This window comes from Myotis myotis, unplaced genomic scaffold (assembly GCF_014108235.1).
Source record: "Myotis myotis isolate mMyoMyo1 unplaced genomic scaffold, mMyoMyo1.p scaffold_m19_p_1, whole genome shotgun sequence".
NCBI classification, from domain to species: Eukaryota; Metazoa; Chordata; class Mammalia; order Chiroptera; family Vespertilionidae; genus Myotis; species Myotis myotis.
The window spans coordinates 178721508-178741126 of NW_023416313.1; the positions used below are offsets into that span (position 1 = coordinate 178721508).

General features: G+C 48.9%; 2 protein-coding genes across 3 annotated transcripts in view; one reads left to right on the top strand and one right to left on the bottom strand.

Annotated features, from left to right (window-relative positions):
• APH1B (aph-1 homolog B, gamma-secretase subunit) overlaps window positions 1-11278 on the top strand; it is a 73904-nt gene extending 62626 nt beyond the window's left edge. The window contains exon 7 of the mRNA XM_036303990.1: window positions 10274-11278. The gene's annotated coding sequence lies outside the window, so the exon portion shown is untranslated. The remainder of the gene's footprint in view (window positions 1-10273) is intronic.
• The window catches only part of CA12 (carbonic anhydrase 12), a 55972-nt gene that overhangs the window by 18817 nt on the left and 17536 nt on the right, over window positions 1-19619 (bottom strand). For both annotated transcript variants that reach the window (XM_036303977.1, XM_036303972.1), the window contains exons 3-4: window positions 989-1168; window positions 43-185 (exon numbers count right to left, since the gene is read on the bottom strand). In XM_036303977.1, the coding sequence (XP_036159870.1) occupies window positions 43-185; window positions 989-1168 (323 nt within the window). The remainder of the gene's footprint in view (window positions 1-42; window positions 186-988; window positions 1169-19619) is intronic.

Here is a 19619-nt window from a genome sequence, read left to right on the forward strand (position 1 = left end):
CCCACCCTGGGCAGCTTCTGCCAGCCTGGCCGCCCCACTCACCTCGGCAGCGAAGTGCTTCCCACCAACAGTGTGCTCGGAGCCGTGGGGGTCATTCTGGTCCCCCCAGTGCAGGTGCAGCTGTGTGGCACTGTAGCGGGATGGCAGGCCCTGGATATGCATGCCCGGGGGCAGCTTCAGCTTCACTGCGGGGAGTGGAGAGGTGACCTTCAGAGTCAGGAGACAGCACCTGCTCGGGTCCCATACAGGGGGCAGGTGGATACAGCAAGGTGGAGACCCGGGAAACACAGCCTGTGGGTCAGGCACAGGCCTCCTTCCCTGAGAACATCTCTGTTTCACTAAAGCAATCCCAGCGGCACCAGCACCTTCCTGGTTCCCCTTGGAAAATGGAAAATGATGGCAGGAACACTGATACTAAACCAATGGATGCTCGTTCACATGTCCATGCATCGCACACCTGACCGTGAAGACAGAACCTTTAATGAAGCGCCTGCCAAGCTGTAGAGTTCTATCACAGCAACAATAGTAATTGCCATTTATGAAGCATCGACTCGATAACAGATCCCAACATACATACTCTCCCGTCTTCACAGTACCCACCCATATGCCCTTTTTCCAGGTGAAAGCTCAAGCCAGAATTCAGATCCAGGCTTGTCTGACTCCAAAGCCTGGGTGCGGGCCCGCAATGAACTGTGTGGCTCCTTGAGTTCATGATGCCCAAGAATTCCCTCCCACGCCACAGCCAGTGGCCAAAGGGGCCTGTCCCCCTCCTCCCCACCCCCCACCCCCCCACCCCCGCATCCCAAGACACGTGCTTCTTCTGACGGGTGCTGCCCTGGCAGAGGGGCTGAGCCCAGGACCCAGGCAGAGTGGTCTGGGCCCCTCCCCCTGGTGCCTCAGTGGAGCCCCCTCCCTGGCAGATGGACGAGGGCAGGCAGGCAGCCTAGGGAAGCTGGACACCTGCAGGTCTCTGGGGTCTCTCCCTCACCTGAGTGGCCGTTGTTGATCAGGGTCAATTGCTCATTGGCAGACACGTTATAGCCCTGGAACTCAAGGGGCACCAGGCTGGCATCGTACTGGAGGATGTCACTGTGCAGGTCTATCGGGGACTGCATCAGGCCCCCACAAGACGGGTAGCTCTTGGGCCAGCTCTTCTCCCCGGCAGGACCTGGAAGGAGAGATTCAAGCCCAAGGTTTAATCAGTTTCCACAAACAATTTTTTTCTAACCTTCTAATTCTGCGTTCAATAGAATTACACCTTTTATCTTCTTACTCCCCAGAGGTCTGTTCTCTGAGGCCCAGAGATCTCAGCCTACAGAATTAGGTCCAGCCAATGCCCCAGTCCACTTGCTGGTAGTGATGTGGGGAAAGGACTAGAGCAGCAGACCAGGGTCTAGGGCCCACCAGCTCTGCTTTATTCTGTACGTTGTTCCTATTTCGATACAGCACATCCTCCCCACATGAAGACCTGTTGACTTTCACAGTCTACCTGTTGTGAGCAGGGATCGCCCTGGGCCTTAGGGCCTCCAGGTTGCACAACAGCTGGAGCCCCTGCTGGCCCAAGCATGCATTCTAGTGGGAAGAACTTATGAATCTGCTGGGACGCCCAGGTGGGAAAAATCGGTGTCGGACTGACCGCAGTGCCAGGTAGGTCTTTGAGGCTAATGGGTTTACAGGTAGAATCTTCCTGAGAGGAAACCCTTGAAGATATTGGCTCTTGATACCCACAGCCAGGGTAAGTACAGAACCCAACCTGATAGGGATACTTTTCAAACATCAAGTAATTACAGGCCTGGAATCACAGAGCAACGTGCAAGGTTCACACTGAGAAAAAGTAAGACGGTACTACAAACTGATTATTACGACCTCATTGACAAACTATCAGTGAGGAGGCAGACTTAAAAATAAACCCTCCATGGCCCAGGCCCCCTGATGACTACCAGGTGATAGTCCTTCCTCTGGAAATGAAAACAAATAATCCCGTCCCACGGTCAGCTAAACCTTCTCGCTCCCACAGGGGAAAGTCTTTAAAGAATGTAAAAGCTATGTTTAAAAGATTATCTCCATGGTAATTAAACAGATTTCAGGCTGAGGTTTCTCCCGAAGAGCAAGTAATTGGCATGTCACGGCTTGTTAGAGTGGATGGTGGTGCCCTGTGGGCCCTCTCGGAGTTGGGAACCCAGCATTGCCTTCTGGGGTCCATCCATCAGTGCTCAGCACAGAGAAGGGTGGCAACTAGAGCAGAGGAGGAAGGAGCACCACTGCTTCTGGGGACCCTTCCATAGACAACAAGACTGTGAGTGCGTGTCCTGGCCCTCAGCACCTCAGTTCCCTGCACTGCAGTCTCTAACCATTAGACCTCTTCTGAGAGTAGGGAGAGTCAGAAGCAAAACTCAGTGCCCACATTCATTTAAAATGCTGCGAGGAGTATGTCCTAGGTCGGGACGCATGCAGTAGAACCCTTCTAGAACCTTCCAGGCTGTCAACCTTTGCATATACCTTTTCAGAAATGCTAGAGCTGGAAGGGACATCAGAATCTCCAGTCCAACCTTTCGCTGGACACGTTTCCTCACTTGCACACGTCAGTCAGAGTTTCCACTGAACTATGCTGTTTTTGTAGCCTAGGCCTCAAAGCGCTGGACTCAAGGCAACTCAGCTGCACCAAGATGGTGACTGGGGAGAGGCTGGAGGAACCGAAGCAATGGGGTAGCCGGGGGGAAGACAGTGATTCGGCTGAGGGCAAAACCAAACTCTTCAGGGACAGGAGGGAGCAGGGAGGTGTCATACAAACCCTAAGTGTCAGGAAGAGGCACATGGAGTGGGGGCAAGCCCTCCAGAGGAAGGCAGCCGCCTTTTCTCGCTCACTGCACCACCTGGGCCCACAGTCCAGGTGGCAGAAGCTGCCAGATGGGCATGAATGGAAATTCTCAGGAAGTAAAGAGGCCATGAGAGGACTTCTCCGTGCACACATGACTAAAGGGAACCAGGTTAGAAGAAGGACTTTCTTTTCCTAGAGCAGAGTTTCACGAAGAGAGCGTTTTCGTGGTGACTGCCCCAGGAGCTCCTTGGAGACTGGGCCATCTCATTTTCATCTCTGTGAATCCAGGTTGTGATGGGGGCCACACACCTAACAGGCATTTAGGAAACATTTTCCGAAGAATGAACAATCCCGGAGAACAGAGAGCTTGGGAAAAAGCTTGGGAAGAATTTTTCTCCTTTATTTTGTTCTAACTACCCTTCCTTGGACATTCGGCTGAATGAGGTGTTTGGAGACAGGAAAAGACTAAGGTTATAAAAGGCAACAGTGGTGGCCAAACCTCCCAGGAAAGAGAAGCAGCTCTCTTGGACCAGGACAGTCCGAGAACCAGATTCTGGCACCAGCTCAGTGACCTCCAGCCAGTGACATCCTGCCCGAGTCTCCTTTGCCCTGCGTACAAATGGGAGGATTGGACAGCATGTTCCAAGCGTCCCTTCTGCCTCTCAAGCTCTGGATTTATTAAGATTACTAGAACTAAGCGCCTTCACCCTCTGAATCAGGCGAGTTTGAACGAGTTGGAGAGGGTTGCTCATGCCACAGCAGCTCCTGGGCTTGTGACAAGGAACCAACTATGGGAATGCGGTTACAGGGCGCCGCTACTCCGGCGCTGGCTGGAGAGTGGGCAGCATCTGCATCAGGAACCTGCCCTGGGTCTTGGCTGCCATCCACAGAGGGCACGCGTCCATGAGCACCAGTCACAGGCCCTTAGATAAGAGGGCTACGCCTGCAGCTGCTGATGCAACTGCTGATGCTTTTTTATATATAAGGTATTAAAATATATATTGATTTCAGAGAGGAAGAGGGAGGGAAAGAGATAGAAACATCAATGATGAGAGAGAATCATTGATCGTTGCCCCCTGCATGCCCCAGACTGGGGATAGAGCCCGCAACCGGGGCATGTGCCCTGACCAGGAATCAAACCATTACCTCCTGGCTCATAGGGCAACACTCAACCACTGAACCACGCTGGCAGGGCTGCTGAAGCTTCTTTATTTATCATTGTTGTTGTTTTAATGGTCTAGAGCTCCTTACAGCTCTACAACTCTACCATATCAGCAAGGTAAGAATTGCCCCATTTTATAGATAAAAATGAGATGAACCGATTTGCCCAAAGTTAGACTTTGGCTGAGTTGCCCTGCCTGAGTCACAGGACCAACATGCCCTCTGTTTCAGCACTTTCCCAGGAGATTCTGCGCACCCCTCTCCTCCCTTCCTGTGCGCTCCTTGAAGACAAGAACCATGGCTCACTCATTCCGCCTTGACCGCAATGAGCAGGCCCTCGCGTGCTCACTGCGGGGTTTTCTCATGCTAATTGTGTGCTTGTTTGTCCCCAGGGAAGCACACACCTACATAATCTCCTAGCTTCCCATTCCCAGATATAATTTTTCCCCCTCAAGTTCAAAATTTGCCCTCCTAGCTTTCTAGTTAACATATATGACAATTTGTTCTGTCTGGGACCTCACTGGAAAAGAAACCTGGTCGCTGTCCTGTAGCCTGGGAGATGGCCTGCCAAGTATGGGCTTTATGGCAATTCCTGGGACCCTCCGCCAGCAGGTGATGGCTGGTGTCCCCCTCTCACATGACTGGGGATGTTGTCAAAGCAGCCTCCATCTTTGTGGCTTGTAAGTGAGAACAAGGTGCCATGTGGGTGGGCACCAGGCAACTAGTATCAGGGTGTCAGTGGGAGGCTTCTTTCTGCCCCCAGACTCTGTCTGGCAATGTGTGACCCACCTCCACAGTAGCACCGGCCTCTTCGCTGGTAGTTGAAGCTCAGGCTGTAATTTTTCAACTCAGTCTCAGCTTTCACACTCATGCCTTGTGTCTGCTGCCAGAAGACCTCCCTTGGGAACAACTCTTCCAAAAGAAGCATTTATTTCCAGCTACCTAAAAATGTGGCTTTTCTCTTGAGGGTTGGCTTTGCCTCTTCGATTGGTTGGATTCCTCCCATGATCATGATAAAGGAGATCATGTGTATCTCCCAGTTTGTTTCCACATAAAAGCAAGGCATTATTTCTTCCCAGTTCATGACTTTAACTGCTTTAGGCAAAACAGAAGAGGACCGAATTTCTGTTTTGAAATGTAACAAGAGATTAACATGGCACAGTTTTAAATGCCTCTTGTGATTTCTGATTGGAAACGATCAGGCCCAGGGTGTAAGACTTGCATTACCCGAGGCCCAGAATTTTTTTACGGAAAATTTCATATGTATACAACAGTAGAGAGGAGAGCACACCCCCAGCTTCAACAACTAACAATTCTTAGTCAATCCGGCTTCATCTACCCTATACCAACACTCCCCTGTTCTTGGATAATTCTGAAATGAATCCAAATATATGTCATTTATACATATTTCAGTATGTCTCTCCAAAATATAAGGACTCGGAGAAACCAAGATGGCGGCATAGGTTAACGCCGGAGATTGCTGCCTCGAACAACCAATTCAAGGGTACACCTAAAAGACGGAACGAACATCATCCAGAACCACAGGAAGGCTGGCTGAGTGGAAATTCTACAACTAGGAGGAAAGAGAATATCATACCCAGACTCAGAGGAGGCGCAGTGCTGAAGTGAAATACTCAGGTGCGAAGTGCACGCGGAGCGGGCTGGCAGCGGAGGGCGCGGTTGTTGTTTTCAATCGGGAGGGAGTTTCAGACTCTGAGCTCCAGATCTGGGCGAGTCTCTAGGGACCCAGACTCAAACGGGAGAAGCGGGACTGTCTGGCTTCAGTCGGAACTCGAAGGCAGCTTTCTCTCCGAGGTTTGCAGCAGTTGCTGGGACTCTGTGAGGCAGAGCCCCTAGGGGCGGGACTGAGAGCAGCCATAACTGCTCGCTCCGTCCAGCCCTGTAGATCCCCGGGGACCCGCCCTGCCCAAGCCCTGCGCAGAGCCATTTGCCGGATAGCCTCAGGCAAACGCTAGATTAGCACCGCCCTAGAGATCCAGCACAGAAGCTCTCCCACTGCAGACACAGCGGACTCTCATAGCCAGTTAGCCTGGAGGTCAAATCACCCCCGGTATTGCCGACAACAATCAAGGCTTAACTAGAACAAGACTGCGCACAAAGACCACTAGGGGGTGCACCAAGAAAAGATAAAAAAATGCGGAGACAAAGAAACAGGACGCAAATGTCAGAAATGGAAGATATAGAGCTCAAAACCACACTTTTAAGGTCTCTCAAGAACTGTCTAGAAGCTGCCGATAAACTTAGTAAGGCCCTCGAAAAGACTGGTGAGACCGCCGATAAATGTAGTGAGATCCTCAAGAAATCTAATGAGACCCTCGATATTGTGATTAAAGAACCAACTAGAAATTAAGCATACACTGACTGAAATAAAGAATATTGTACAGACACCCAACAGCAGACCAGAGGAGCGCAAGAATCAAGTCAAAGATTCGAAATGCGAAGAAGCAAAAAACACCCAACTGGAAAAGCAAAATGAAAAAAGAATCCGAAAATACGAAGATAGTGTAAGGAGCCTCTGGGACAGCTTCAAGTGTACCAACATCAGAATTATAGGGGTGCCAGAAGATGAGAGAGAGCAAGATATTGAAAACCTATTTGAAGAAATAATGACAGAAAACTTCCCCCACCTGGTGAAAGAAATAGACTTACAGGTCCAGGAAGCGCAGAGAACCCCAAACAAAAGGAATCCAAAGAGGACCACACCAAGACACATCATCATTAAAATGCCAAGAGCAAAAGACAAAGAGAAAATCCTAAAAGCAGCAAGAGAAAGAAACTCAGTTACCTACAAGGGAATACCCATACGACTGTCAGCTGATTTCTCAACAGAAACTTTGCAGGCCAGAAGGGAATGGCAAGAAATATTCAAAGTGATGAATACCAAGAACCTACAACCAAGATTACTTTATCCAGCAAAGCTATCATTCAGAACTGAAGGTCAGATAAAGAGCTTCACAGATAAGGAAAAGCTAAAGGGGTTCATCACCACCAAACCAGTATTATATGAAATGCTGAAAGGTATCCTTTAAGAAGAGGAAGAAGAAGAAAAAGGTAAAGATACAAATTATGAACAACAAACATGCATCTATCAACAAGTGAATCGAAGAATCAAGTGAACAAATAATCTGGTGATCATAATAGAATCAGGGACATAGAAAGGGAATGGACTGACTATTCTTGGGGGGGAAAGGGGTGTGGGAGATGCGGGAAGAGACTGGACAAAAATCATGCACCTATGGATGAGGACAGTGGGTGGGGAGTGAGGGCGGAGGGTGGGGCGGGAACTGGGAGGAGGGGAGTTATGGGGGGGAAAAAGAGGAACAAATGTAATAATCTGAACAATAAAGATTTAATTTAAAAAAACAAACAAACAAAAAACAAAATATAAGGACTCAAAATATCGTTACCACTCTTAAAAAGAAAACAATTAATTCCTTAATGTTATCAAATCCAGGCAAAATTAAAAATTTTCAAATTTTCTCATAAATTTGTAATGGTTTATTTGTAAAATTCAGGGTTCAAATGAGATCCACATATAGCAGCTAGTTGCTGTGTTCTGACCTAGATCTGAACTGAATAGAGCAATGCCTCATCAGTGAACAATTGAACCCACTATTCCAAGACTCAAAATCTCAGAGCCAGGCTGGCTCAGTCCATTCTTTGCCCTCATTTGGTCCTGGAGCCAAGTTTCCATCACCACCACAACCACCTCCACCAGGCCCTGGAGCCAAGTTTCTATCACTACCACAACCACTTCCACCAGGTCCTGAAGCCAAGTTTCCATCACCAACACAACCACCTCCACCAGGTCCTGGAGTCAGGTTTCATCACCACCACCACCTCCACCAGGCCCTGAAGTCAAATATCCATCACCACCACCTTCAAAAGGTCCTGGAGTCAAGTTTCCATCCTCTCCACCAGGTCCTGGAGTCAGGTTTCCATCACCACCACCACCTCCACTAGGTCCTGAAGTCAGGTTTCCATCACCTCCACCCCCTCCACCAGGTCCTGGAGTCATGTTTCCATCACTACTACTTCTACCAGGTCCTGGAGTCAAGTCTCCACCACCTCCACCCCCTCCACCAGGTCCTGGAGTCAAGTTCCCATCACCTCCACCACCTCCACCAGGTCCTAGAGTCAGGTTTCCATCACCTCCACCAACTCTACCAGGTCCTGGAGTCAAGTTTCCATCACCTCCACCAAGTCCTGCAGTCAGGTTTTCATCACCACCACCACCTCCACCAGGCCCTGGAGTCAAGTATCCATCACCTCCACCAGGCCCTAGAGTCAAGTATCCATCACCTCCACCAAGTCCTGGAGTCAGGTTTCCATCACCTCCACCACCTCCACCAGGCCCTGGAGTCAGGTTTCCATCACCTCCATCACCTCCACCACCTCCACCAGGCCCTGGAGTCAAGTTTCCATCACCTCCACCAAGTCCTGGAGTCAGGTTTCCATCACCTCCATCACCTCCACCACCTCCACCAGGCCCTGGAGTCAAGTTTCCGTCACCTCCACCAAGTCCTGGAGTCAGGTTTCCATCACCTCCACCACCTCCACCAGGCCCTGGAGTCAAGTTTCCATCACCTCCACCACCTCCACCAGGCCCTGGAGTCAAGTTTCCATCACCTCCACCACCTCCACCAGGCCCTGGAGTCAGGTTTCCATCACCTCCATCACCTCCACCACCTCCACCAAGTCCTGGAGTCAGGTTTCCATCACCTCCACCACCTCCACCAAGTCCTGGAGTCAAGTTTCCATCACCTCCACCACCTCCACCAAGTCCTGGAGTCAGGTTTCCATCACCTCCACCACCACCACCACCAGGCCCTGGAGTCAAGTTTCCATCACCTCCACCACCTCCACCAAGTCCTGGAGTCAGGTTTCCATCACTACCACCACCTCCACCAGGCCCTGGAGTCAAGTTTCCATCACCACCACTACCTCCACCAGGTCTTGGAGTCAAGTTTTCATCACCTCCACCACCTCTACCAGGCCCTGGAGTCAAGTTTCCATCACCTCCACTATCTCCACCAGGTCTTGGAGTCAAGTTTCCATCACCACCACCTTCACCAGGTCCTGGAGTCAAGTTTCGATCACCTCTACCACCTTCACCAGGTCCTAGAGTCAGGTTTCCATCACCTCTACCACCTCCACCAGGCCCTGGAGTCAAGTTTCCATCACCTCCACCACCTTCACCAGGCCCTGGAGTCAAGTTTCCATCACTACCACCACCTCCACCAGATCCTGGAGTCAGCTTTCCATCACTACCACTACCTCCACCAGGTCTTGGAGTCAAGTTTCCATCACCACCACCTTCATCAGTTCCTGGAGTCAAGTTTCCATCACCTCCATCATCTCCACCAGGTCCTGGAGTCAAGTTATCAGCACCTCCACCACATCCTGGAGTCAGGTTTCCATCACCACCACTTCTACCAGGTTCTGGAGTCAAGTTTCCATCATCACAACCTTCATCAGGTCCTGGAGTCAAGTTTCCATCACCTCCATCAGCTCCACCAGGTCCTGGAGTCAAGTTTTCAGCACCTCCACCAGGTCCTGGAGTCAGGTTTCCATCATCACCACTTCTACCAGGTCCTGGAGTCAAGTTTCCATCACCTCTACCTCCACCAGGTCTTGGAGTCAAGTTTCCATCACCTCCACCAGCTTCACCAGGTCCTAGAGCAGCCATGGGCAAACTACGGCCCGCGGAGCCGAAAGAGCAGAGGGTTCTCTTGCTCTCCCCTCCGCTCCTTCACCAGCAGCAGTGTTAACATGTATTAGTTCACACAAACACTCCATCCATGCTTTTGTTCCGGCCCTCCGGTCCAGTTTAAGAACCCATTGTGGCCCTCGAGTCAAAAAGTTTGCCCACCCCTGTCCCAGAGTCAAGTTTCCATCCCCTCCACACTCCAGGTTAGGCCCTCGCCAGGTCACACTGCAAAGGTTCCCTGCAGGGTCCCTGCCTCAGTCTTTCCTGTGAGCTGCCAATCTCCTCTCTAATAACCAGGGGCAGCCCCGCTTCTTTGGCCGTACTCCATCTCTCCACTCCCTTTCCTACAGCATGCCCTATCTCATCTCAGTAAAACAAAGCAGAACCATAGCCGTCTGTCATGACCTAAAACCCTTCAGATTGTCAAGGCCTTCAGAGGCCCTCCCCAGTCGGCCCCATGGTTGGCCAGTTCCCCCATCCTCAGAACAAGCTGTGCTAACCAACCTTCCCAAATGTTCTTATGCTAAGAGTTTGAATGAAATGCGTTCTTCTTTCCTCTTCAGCTTTCCAAATCTCGTCCACTCCTCAAAGTCCATCTCAAGTTCTGCCAAAGCTACTGAAGTGCTTTCTCCCTACCCTGAACACCTTAGCCAGCCTCTGTTGGTACAGTGACTTAAATTGTCATTTAACCTGTTTCACCCAGGACTGTCATCTCCAGGCTAGAGCACAAACCTGTTCCAGACTAGAACTCCAAGTCCGCAAGCTTCAAAGGCCTTTTGAAGACTGGAACTTTTGTCACATCTCTCCCCCAAGCCTGAGCACATAGCGGCACTTACTAAATGCTTAATGAATTGATGTGAAGGATTTCTTAAGCTCATTTCAGAAATCTAGCCATAAAGAGATGAGAGAAGAGTGTGGGTGCATACATACATATGCATTATAGGAAGATGAAGATAACAGTAAAACTTTGGTGTTTTAATGGAGAGATTGGAGCATATTTCCACACAGAAGCAATGGGAGTAGAGCAGGAAGGTGGATCAGGAGAGAGAGAAGCTCATTAATGGAGTGTGGCCCTGAGCAGATAGTAGATGGATTCGGCCAGCAGAGGTAGAAATTAACTCTGGGCTGAAGGAGGCACTCAGCTAATGTTTGCTGAATGGATCAGACCAGAACACCGAAGCCTGCCTGGAGAGGAAACCCAGAGAGTGAAAACCCAATCAAAAATCCTGGAACTCAGCAGGCCTGCAAAGGTGATCAGGAGGAAAGGAGACCAGCAGGGGTGTGGGTTAATGATTGATGGACGAGGTCTTATGATTTTATTATAAACAAGCAGAAGCCGAGGAACCAAACTGGTGTTGAAGCTTTTCCCCCATTAATGCTACAAATGAGTCAGAGCAAGGGCGGTGAGCACAGGCTAGTAGAGGGTCAGGGTTACTTACTACTTAGAAAGCTTCGAGCAGGACTGCCACTGCAGGCCCATCGGTCTTCCTGGGATTTTATGTTACAGATCAATACAAATGGAAATGTTTCCTAAAGGTGCTTTAATCCATTCTTTATATCAAACGTTTTCTTATTTCAGTTTTTGTGTGGATCAGCTTGAGAGGGAGGACGGGGTAAAGTCCTGCCAAGCCACTCTTGGCATCATTTCCAGTTTAGCCATGGCAGTGGGGGCCAGTCTCGCAGGCTGGAGGTGGGAAGACGTACACCGCAAGACTGGAGCTGTCAACTTAACTCTGAGGGTCCTTGGGAAGTCCTTCTCCACCTTGCCATATCTAGAGTCTCCTTCCCCCTCCCCCTACCTTCCCCAGTAACCCGTCTGCAGTATTGTGGGGGTGAAGGGAGAGGAGAGATCCAGGGAGTGGGTGGAGAACAGGGGCTCTATGTCAGGTTCTTTCTGGAGGGAAGGCTATATATATATATATTTCAGAGAGGGAAAGAGAGATAGAAACATCAATGATGACAGAGAATTATTGATCGGCTGCCTCCAGCACACCACACACTGGGGATCAAGCCCACAACCCGGGCATGTGACCTGACCAGGAATCGAACCTCAACCTCCTGGTGGATGCTCAACCACGGAGCCCGTCAGCCGGGCTGGAGGGAGGGCTGTTATGGGGAGGAGCGTGGGGTTGGTACGCTGCCAAAGGCAAATGGGTGGCAACTGTTTGCTTCTGCTCCTCCATCCCTGCCGCCTTCTTTGAGAGTGTTCACTGTGGAGAAGCTCTACCCACCTCTCTCCTGTAGAGCCCTTTGCATCTTGCTTTCCTAGCAGCACTACACTTATCAAAGTAAGATTTTATATCTTTCTACCCTGGTAGACCAGCGGCTCTCAAAGTGTAGTCCCTGGACAAGCACCATCATCACCACTGGGAACTTGTTTGAAATGCAGATTGTTAGGCCCCACCCCAGACCTGTGAATCGGACACTCTGAAGGGACACCAGGCATCTGCCATTGAACAAGCCCACCGGGCGATTCTGATGCTGGATGGAGGTTGAGAACCACTGCACCAGGCTCTCAGCTCATTCATTCTTGTATCCCTGCCTCCTACACAGAGCCTGCCACACTGAAGGGTTCAATAAATGGTTTCTGAACAGCAACAACAAACCACTAATAAGTTAGACAGATTTCTTTGGTGATAACAGCCTAATCCCAAGACTGAAACCTAGTCTGGCCCGTGTCACCATATTCCCTTTGCTCTTCTCTGACTCATTCACAAAGAAATTGTGGTTAACATGGAAATGCTAAGGCAACAGTGGAGCCAGACGCCCTGCTCTATGCTCTTTAAAAAGACAACGACCCTTGTTGACCATGAGAAGCATAACTTGCTTTTCTGAACCCATTTTCTTGGCTCATGTCATTGATCTTTTTTTTATTGTGGTAAAATATAAGTAACAGTATTGACTATTTTGATCGTTTATAAGTGAATTCAGTGGCATTAAGCACATTCACACTGTTGTGCAACCAGCACCAATATCCACTTCCAGAACTTTTCCCATCATCCCAAACACATATTCCTGGTGGGAATATAAAATGGTACAACCACTGTGAAAAAAGTTTGGTGGTTCCTTAAAAAGTTAAACATACAGTGATCACGAGATTCAGCAATTCTACTAGGTACAGACTCAAAGGAATTGAAAGCAGGGGACTCAAACAGATAGCTATACATTAATATTCATAGCAGAATTATTCATAATAGCCAAAAGGTGGAAATTACCCATCAACACCTAAGTGCCCATCAACACGTGAGTAGATAAACAAAATGTGGCATGCGCATACAATGGAATATTATTCAGCTATAAAAAGGCTCATCTCAGTTTAATGTACAGTTCCTTTCTAAGAATCTAACCCATTATATAGAGGAGAGTTGAGGAAAGTCTCTATATTTTCACAGCACAGAACCAAACTTATGCCCATGCTCAGGAAACACTCATTGGTTGAGTAAAACTTTGTGTAATTTACTTGGTCTAGACCAGTGGTTCTCAACCTTGGCTGCACAGTAGAATCACCTGGGAATCTTGTTAAAATCCTGATTTCTGGGCCTCATCCTCCAGAAATTCTGTTTCTTTGTTATGGGGTGGGGCCACAACATTAGAAACAAAGAAACAGAATTTCCGGAGGATGAGGCCCAGAAATCAGGATTTTAAAAAGATTCCCAGGTGATTCTAATGTGCAGCCAAGGTTGAGAACCACTGTTCTAGACTCTGAAGAGTGGTTGTCAAGCTTGAGTGTGCATCAGAATCCCCTGGATGGCTTGTTAAACACTGATTGCTGGGCCCCACCCTCAGTGCCAGGTTTGGGCTGGAGCCCCAGAATCTGCGTTTCTAACAGGTTCCCAGGTGCTGATGCTGGTCTGAGGACCACACATTGAGACCCCAGGTCTAGAGCAGCATTTCTCAACCTTGGGTGCACACTGGAATCTCCCAAAACTCCTAACTTTGCCCTGGGCCCAGCACCTGAGATCTGGTTTAATTGGTCCCAGGTGGGGCCCAAATACAGGCTGCTTTAAAGAGCTGCCAGGTGATTCAAACGTGCAGCCAGAGTGAAGAGACCAGGTAGAAAGCCCTTCTCAGCAGGTCTCGGCTTTGTGAGTGGAGCCAGGGCACCTTACTCTCCTGTGTCAGGTAAGGCTGCTTTTTTAAAAATAAAAAAATTATAGTTGACCCTTGAACAACTTAGGGTTGGGGCAGTGACACCTCCTGGGCTCCCCCGTGCAGTTGGAATCCTTGTATACCTTTTAACTCCCCTAGAACTTCAGTCATCCCTCGGTATCCTCGGGGACACCCTCCCCCACACCAAAATCCCAGATGTGCAAGTCCCTCCTATAAACCAGCGTGGCACAGCGCATTCTGTCGGCCATCCACTTTCCTGGATTCCCAACGGGGATGGAAATACTGCTTTTGATCTGTGGTTGGTTGAATCTGTGAAGTCAGATTCAACCAACCATATATATATATACATATATATATGTATATATATGTATATATATGTATACACACACATATATATAATATTTTATTTTATCTATCATCATTAACCCCTCTATGACCTCGTCTACCTCCACCCTCCCCTCCCCTACTACCCGCAATCACCATACTGTTGTCTGTGTCCATGAGTTTACTTTTTTTTCTTTTTTGCTCAATCCCTACACACACACACACACACACACACACACACACACACACAACAGAGCTGTCTGCCTGATCTCTGTCTATGGTCTGTATTTTACTTGGTAATTCATTTTGCTCATTAAATTCCACATATGAGTGAAATCATATGGTCAACCAACCATATATTCAGCCCTATGTATATTTACTGGGAAAAAACACACCCGCGTACAAGAGGGTCTGTGCAGTTCAAACCCGTGTTGTTCAAGGGTCAACTGTAATTAATTTTTATTGTGGTAAAAATATATACATTTTAATATACATACAAATATATATTAGATATATATATAAATTTACCATTAGTGATATTCACAGCGCTGTGCAACCATCGCCACTGTTTAGCTCCGGAGCATTTTCATCACCCCAAAGGAAACCCCATAGCCATGAAGCAGTCGCTCTTCGTTTCCCCTCCGCCCCCAGCCCCTGGCAACTGCTCGTCTACTCCCTTCCTCTCTAAGGATTTGCCTGCTCTGGATATCTCATTTAGAAGGAGTTATACAATTTGTGTCTGGCTTCTTTCACATTGTTTCCAAGGTTCATCCAAGTTGTAGCCTGTCGGTATTTCATTCCGTTCTATGGCTGGGTCATATCCCATTGAATGGCTATGCCATGATTTGTTGCTTTTGCTGTAGTTTAAATATTTGACTCTATAAAACAGTTGTTGACTGAGGTGGAGCGCTGGTGTTCTCCCGTGTGGGTTTTAGAAAACGAGCTGTGACTGGCCCTGGCAGAGAGGAAGCCGGAGGGACTACATCCTCTTCCTGGAAATGAGAGTCCAGGGGTCAAGAGGCTGTTATTTGTAACCAGCTTCTACTGAAAAGGGGGAACTTCAAACAATCCTATAGAATAAAGAGCTAATATGCTAATTAGAGTGAACAGCAGAACGACCGTCCGGACATCCTTCCGGGGCCGTGAGGGCCGGCCGAGGCTGCGAGGGGCTGCGAGGGGCTGCGAGGGAAGCCAGTGCCGGCAGCTGGGAGAAGGAAGGCCTACTCTTGCACAAATTTCATGCATCGGGCCTCTAGTAAGGATAATAAGGGCATATTCTGTACAAGACAATGTAGTCATGTTCTCTGGCACTAAAGAAACTGGGTGGGAGAGCAAATACTGTGAGCAGAGGCTGCTCCGTGACAGGTTCCTTCCTGGGCAGAGAGAGATTGGAAATCGTCACAGGTGCTTTCAATCGCTGGCATAGCTGTCTGTTCCGGCTGGCAGAACGCTGCCTCCCCCGTCCACCTCTGGGCACCCCTCGTTAGCATGGGGGGCTGGCTGTGCGTGCGCCGCTGTGACTTGCTTTGGCAGTCAGACAGCACATCAGGGACGATCCTGGACCGCTAAGGTGAACGTGGCTCTGAACAACTTGTTTAGCTGTGGACTTTGCTACCTGTTTACTAGGACGAGTGCCTCCCCTCTCTCCGCTCTGATGTCTCCCCTCCTCTTCCCAGCCAGCATCTTCCCATTCAGAGCTCACAGTCCGGGACTCTGACCTCCCAGCCAACATCCCACTGAATCGGACTCTTCAGGCCTCGGCCATAGTACCTTCTCCATCCCACTCCCCACCTCATTTCTGAAAGCTTTCCCAGTTTCTGGCGACATGGCTTTGTCTGAGTTGTTCTACCATTTCTTCTGCCCCTTCTGAGCTCTCTGTAGCTCCTTGCCCCCTCGTGTCAGCTGTCCCCGAGGTTTTGTCCTTGGCTCTTCTCCTCTCACATGCTCTCCCCTGGGATAATCCCTTCCCTGGCCTGCCCAGGTTTCCCTGAGCTCTAGACCAGTTAGATGCCTACTGGAAGCCCCCGTTGGATGCTCTGGGGGTTCCTGAAATCAGACATGCTGAAGCAGAAGGCAGACAGACAAACAAATAATTTTTAAAAATAACCAAACTTGCTTGGCTGGTGTGGTTCCGTGGTTGGGCGCCAACCTATGAACCAGGAGGTCAAGATTCAATTCCCTGTCAGGGCATATGCTTGGGTTTGGGGGCTCAATCTCCAGTGTGGTACATGCAGGAGGCAGCTGATCAGTGACTCCCATCATTGATGTTTTATCGCTCTCTCCTTCTCCCTTCCTCTCTAAAATCAATAAAAATATATTTTAAAAAATAAAATAACCAAACTCACCATCTTTTCCTCTCTCACCCTCCTCCCTCCACAATCTCCTCTACCTCCTCTGACATTCAGCTGATGGCACCCCTCGCCACACCCAAAGCCTGGAATCGCAATCAAGTCCTCCTTTCCTCTCCTTGGGCCCCCCCTTCCAGGCACAGAGACATGACAGTTTTACTCTTACAGGTATCTTTTCAAAACACTTTTCATTTAAAAACATTTTAAACATACAGACCATTGAGAAGAATAGTACAGTGAAGTCTCATTACTCTTCACCTAGAATCACTAGTTGTTAACATTTTGTCACACCTGCTCTCTCACCCTCTCTATATACATACATATATGTGCTATTATTGTCATTGCTTCTGAACCAGCTGAGAGAAAGTCACAGACATTATGCCCTGTCATACTTAAATACCTGAATGTCTATCTCCTGAGAACAAGGACATTTTCTTACATAATCACAATATTTATCAAAATCAGGAAATTGAACAACTAATACAGTGCTCTGATAAACAATCAGTGTTCAAATTTTTACACCCAGTATCAATGGATCTGCCCACAGATTACCTATTCTTTATAAAGTGGGAAATGGTGACATTAAACTGGAGAAAGTCAGACATCAAACAGACATCAAAATCATCACCAGTAATGGGACAAGTGACACCAAGTGCTTCTTGAGGAAATGCACAGTGAAGGACACTTTATTTCTGTGGGATTCATGCCAAAACCTACAACCTGAATCTCATGAGAGACCTTCCAAGGAACCCAAGCTGAGGGACATTCCATAAGATATCTGGTCTGTATGCTTCAGAAATGTCAAGGGCATTGGAGATCTAAAGAGATACCCAAATAAGTGCAAAAGGCTATCTGGATTGACTCCTGGTTCAGGAAAAAAAAGATGCTATCAAGGACCATTTAGACTTTAAAAACAACAACAACTAGACTTTAAAAAAAACCAACTTGGCCTTCATCTGTCTGCCCCAGCACAGCCCTTGTTCAGACCCACAGCTCCATGTCTATACCCCTCAGTAGTCTTGTTCCTCCAGACTTACCTCACAGCCCTCTGCTCTCCACACCTGCACACCACATCAGGACATTTCAGTACTGAAAGTTCTTCAGGATTAATCCCAAGGCCTGTAGTTCAGCACCCAAGACCCTCATGATTCCACTCCCTCTCCACCTGTCAAACACTGGGTGGGGGAGAGTGGTGGGGGGAGGGTCTAAGACCTGACCCAGACTAAAAAGTTAGCCTGCCAGTTTCATGGATGCTGGCAAAGACACAAGACCCCTGAGTCAGAGACAAAGGCCAGTTTAATATGGTAAATTCTCAATGTCGTTGACAGGTTCTGCAACTTAAAGCAAAACAACAGAACAAAACCTAGGGCTAGGGATGCTGCCAGACATCCTACAGTGCCCAGGGTAGTCCCTCCCAACCAAGAACTATCCTGCCCAAAATGTCAACAGTGTATACATAGGCTGAGAAGCCCTGATCTAGATTATTGTGACTGCATCGTCTGGACCACATGGAAGGCAGGGCCAGACCACAATTTTACCATGGGCTAATTGCTATCAACAAGAGTTACGTTCTTGCAGCACTTCAATGTGGTAACAAAACAACTTTGAACAAAATGAAGTTATGCGAGGACCTGCTGTACTCACAACAGTGACAGAGTGTCATCCGTGCCTGTTCCCCAAGTCCTGATTTCACAGAGTGATGCAATGAGGGCCAGATGAGCCTGCACATGCTAACTGCTCAGCATATGGCCAGCCGGCCAGGGAACTCCGAGTTTAGGAAACCCTAATCTTTTAAAGGGGGCAATTAGCAAGCCTGCCCCCACCTTCGCTCCCAAGGGAGACATTATCTTTACTTAACTGGATAGGAAACAAATCTGCTCTCTGCCCTGGCAGGAGACACACTCTCTCTATCTTATAAGACAATTTGCTACATAAACATCCTTGAAAAGACAGTCTGTAACAGAAGCCGTCAGTGCCTCTGCTCACACGGGATGAAACAGGACACCCGGGGAGAACTGTCTGCCAGCACACACCTCAAACACCTGGCTGCTGCGGTCCTGACTCTCTAACTGTGCCCCACGCTCTCTCTTGCCAGCTTTTTGGACGTCTGTTGCCTGCAGTGGAGTGCCGTGCCATCCCTGTAACGCACACACAGGAACACACACACTCTCCCTGCTCTGATAGCTACGTTTGCCCCCAAATTGAGACTGTTTGTCCCCGAGTCCATGGAACCAGTGTGCATTAGCATAGCACTTAATCTGCTCCATTGTGATTTCTCGTTCATACGCCTGCTAGCCCCTCAGCCGTCAACCCACTGAAGGCGAGTGCCGTGTTGTCTTGTGGATCCCCACTGGCCAGCCCACAAAGGGCATCGTTAAGGACCGGTCGACAGAATAAGTGAACCAGTGAATAAACTGGTATTTTGAGGCTCCCCCGCAGTTTCTTCCTGTCACTTGAGATGGATGTAAAAACTGATGCAACTAGGGAACTGGCCTGGAGTCAGGGGCAGGGCAGGCTGGGGTTCTTAAGCATTTCCTACATCCTGGGGGAGGGACCAGAAATTGTCCTTGGGGAGGTGCTACCCATGTTGCAGGAAGGAGCACTTGGATAAGCCTCCTTGGTTACGCAGACATGAGGCGGTAACTACCCAGGGTTTCTGCAAAAGCACAGCGCCAGCTGTAGCAACCAAATGCTGGTGCTGCAGGCTGAGATGCTCAGCGTTTGGTTTAGCCGTCCAGTGGTACCAACTGGGGGCATCTTTAACAGACCTGTGCCCTTAGAAGGAACGTTGTCTTTCTGAATGTGGATTTCATTGTCCTGGACTGGAATGTTGTTGCCCCCGTGATGTTTCAGAGTAAGCCGGTGGTCCTCACGTGGGGTGATTTTGTCCCTCGGGACGTTTGGCACTGTCTGGAGACATGTTTTGCTACTGGCATCTGAGGGGTGAGTGGCTAGGGATGCTGCTAGACATCCTACTATGCCCAGGATAGTCCCTCAAAACAAAGAACTATCCTGCCCAAAATGTCAACAGTGCATACCTAGGCTGAGAAGCCCTCTCTAGATGACTGTGACTCTGGACCACATGGAAGGCAGGACCAGATCACACACTGGGGAGCAGGTTCTTTTT